Here is a 1,507-nt window from a genome sequence, read left to right as displayed (position 1 = left end):
TTTTTTTTCTAAATTAAATTTGTGGGAGGGTGAGGAAATGGGAAGATGGGTCAGCTGCTGACCTGCTGTTTTATTTACAGTGATTGCTGGGGCCTTCTGCTATGACATCGCTTTGGATAAGAGACTGGATGAGTGGATGCCAACAAAAGTAAGTGTGCTCTCTGGAGCATTATTCTCTGAGTCTGTATGTTCTGCCAGAATGGTGCTGTTAATAGTGCTGATGGTGCTGCATTTGGACAGTCTCTGTGCAAGAGGATTTACCTATCTATTATCTGTCTGTCTGCCTGTCAGTCATAAATATTCCAGCCACCCAGTCATCCTTCTCTATCAATCTGTCTATTGGTGATTTTTCAGCTTATTTGTGATATATATAATTATATTAGGACATTTCACAGTCGTGAAGACAGGTGTTATAGTTTGTTCTTGCTTGACTTTTTCTTTTTTGTTTATTTTTTCAGTTTTTTTTTGTCTGTTTGTTTTGTTTTTTGCCTGAGATAGGGTTTTATAGTATTGCTCTTGCTGTCCTGGAATTAACTATGTATCACAGTTTGACATCAAGTTCCTATAGCTCTGCCTGCCTCCTTGAGTGCTGGGATTAAAGGTGTGTACCACCATGCCTAGCTTTTGAAGTGCCATTCTTAAAGCAGTAGTGTTTAGGATGTCCAGAATATAAAACATAGAAGATGGCTCAGTAAGAATGCTTGGTATGTGTGCTGTCTAGTTTTTTGTCAACTTGACAGAAGCTCGAATCATAGAGGAAAAATGAACTTCAATTGAGAAAATGCTCCCACCAGATTGGCCTGTGGACAGGTTTGTATAGAACTTTCTTAATTAGTGATTGACGTGGGAGGGCCCAGTCCATGTCAGTGGTACCATCCCTGGGCAGATGCTCTTGGGTGCTAGAAGAAGGCGGGTGGAGCAAGCCGTGGGAGCAAGCCACTAAACAACACTACTCCATTGCCTCTGCATCAGTTCTGCTTTGAGTCCTGCTCAGACTTCCTTCGATGATGTGTTATGATGTAAAAGTAGGAGAGAAATAAATCTTTTCCTCCTCCAGTTGCTTGTGGTCATGGTGTTTTATCACAGACAGGTGGATTTCTGAGTTCGAGGCCAGTCTGGACTACAGAGTGAGTTTCAGAACAGCCAGGGATACACAGAGAAACCCTGTCTCAAAAAAAAAAAAGGAAGATGTGGCCAGAGAAATAGCTCAGTAATTAAAAGAGCACGGAGGACCTGGGTTCTTTCTGTTGTAGCACCTACATCAGGCACTCATAACTGCCTGCCTGTAACTCCATTTACAATAGACCTGACACCCTCTTCTGGCTTCTGTAGGCAATTGCACACACAGACATACAAATAAAATCAATAACTTTTTTTTTAAGGTGGGAGATTAGATATAAAAAACTGACGCAAATAACAATGACATACATATCAAAACCTCAACTAATTATATTCTTCTGCTTTCTGCTTTCTTTCTTTCTTTCTTTCTTTTTTTTTTTTTAGTTTT

General features: G+C 40.3%; 1 protein-coding gene across 1 annotated transcript in view; it reads left to right on the top strand.

Annotated features, from left to right (window-relative positions):
* Positions 1 to 1,507, top strand: part of Mrpl39 (mitochondrial ribosomal protein L39) — a 17,137-nt gene that overhangs the window by 5,589 nt on the left and 10,041 nt on the right. The window contains exon 5 of the mRNA XM_031364295.1: positions 81 to 148. Coding sequence (XP_031220155.1) covers positions 81 to 148 — 68 coding nt within the window. The remainder of the gene's footprint in view (positions 1 to 80; positions 149 to 1,507) is intronic.

Source organism: Mastomys coucha, unplaced genomic scaffold (genome assembly GCF_008632895.1).
Source record: "Mastomys coucha isolate ucsf_1 unplaced genomic scaffold, UCSF_Mcou_1 pScaffold12, whole genome shotgun sequence".
NCBI lineage: Eukaryota > Metazoa > Chordata > Mammalia > Rodentia > Muridae > Mastomys > Mastomys coucha.
This window is presented reverse-complemented; position numbering and strand designations above follow the sequence as displayed.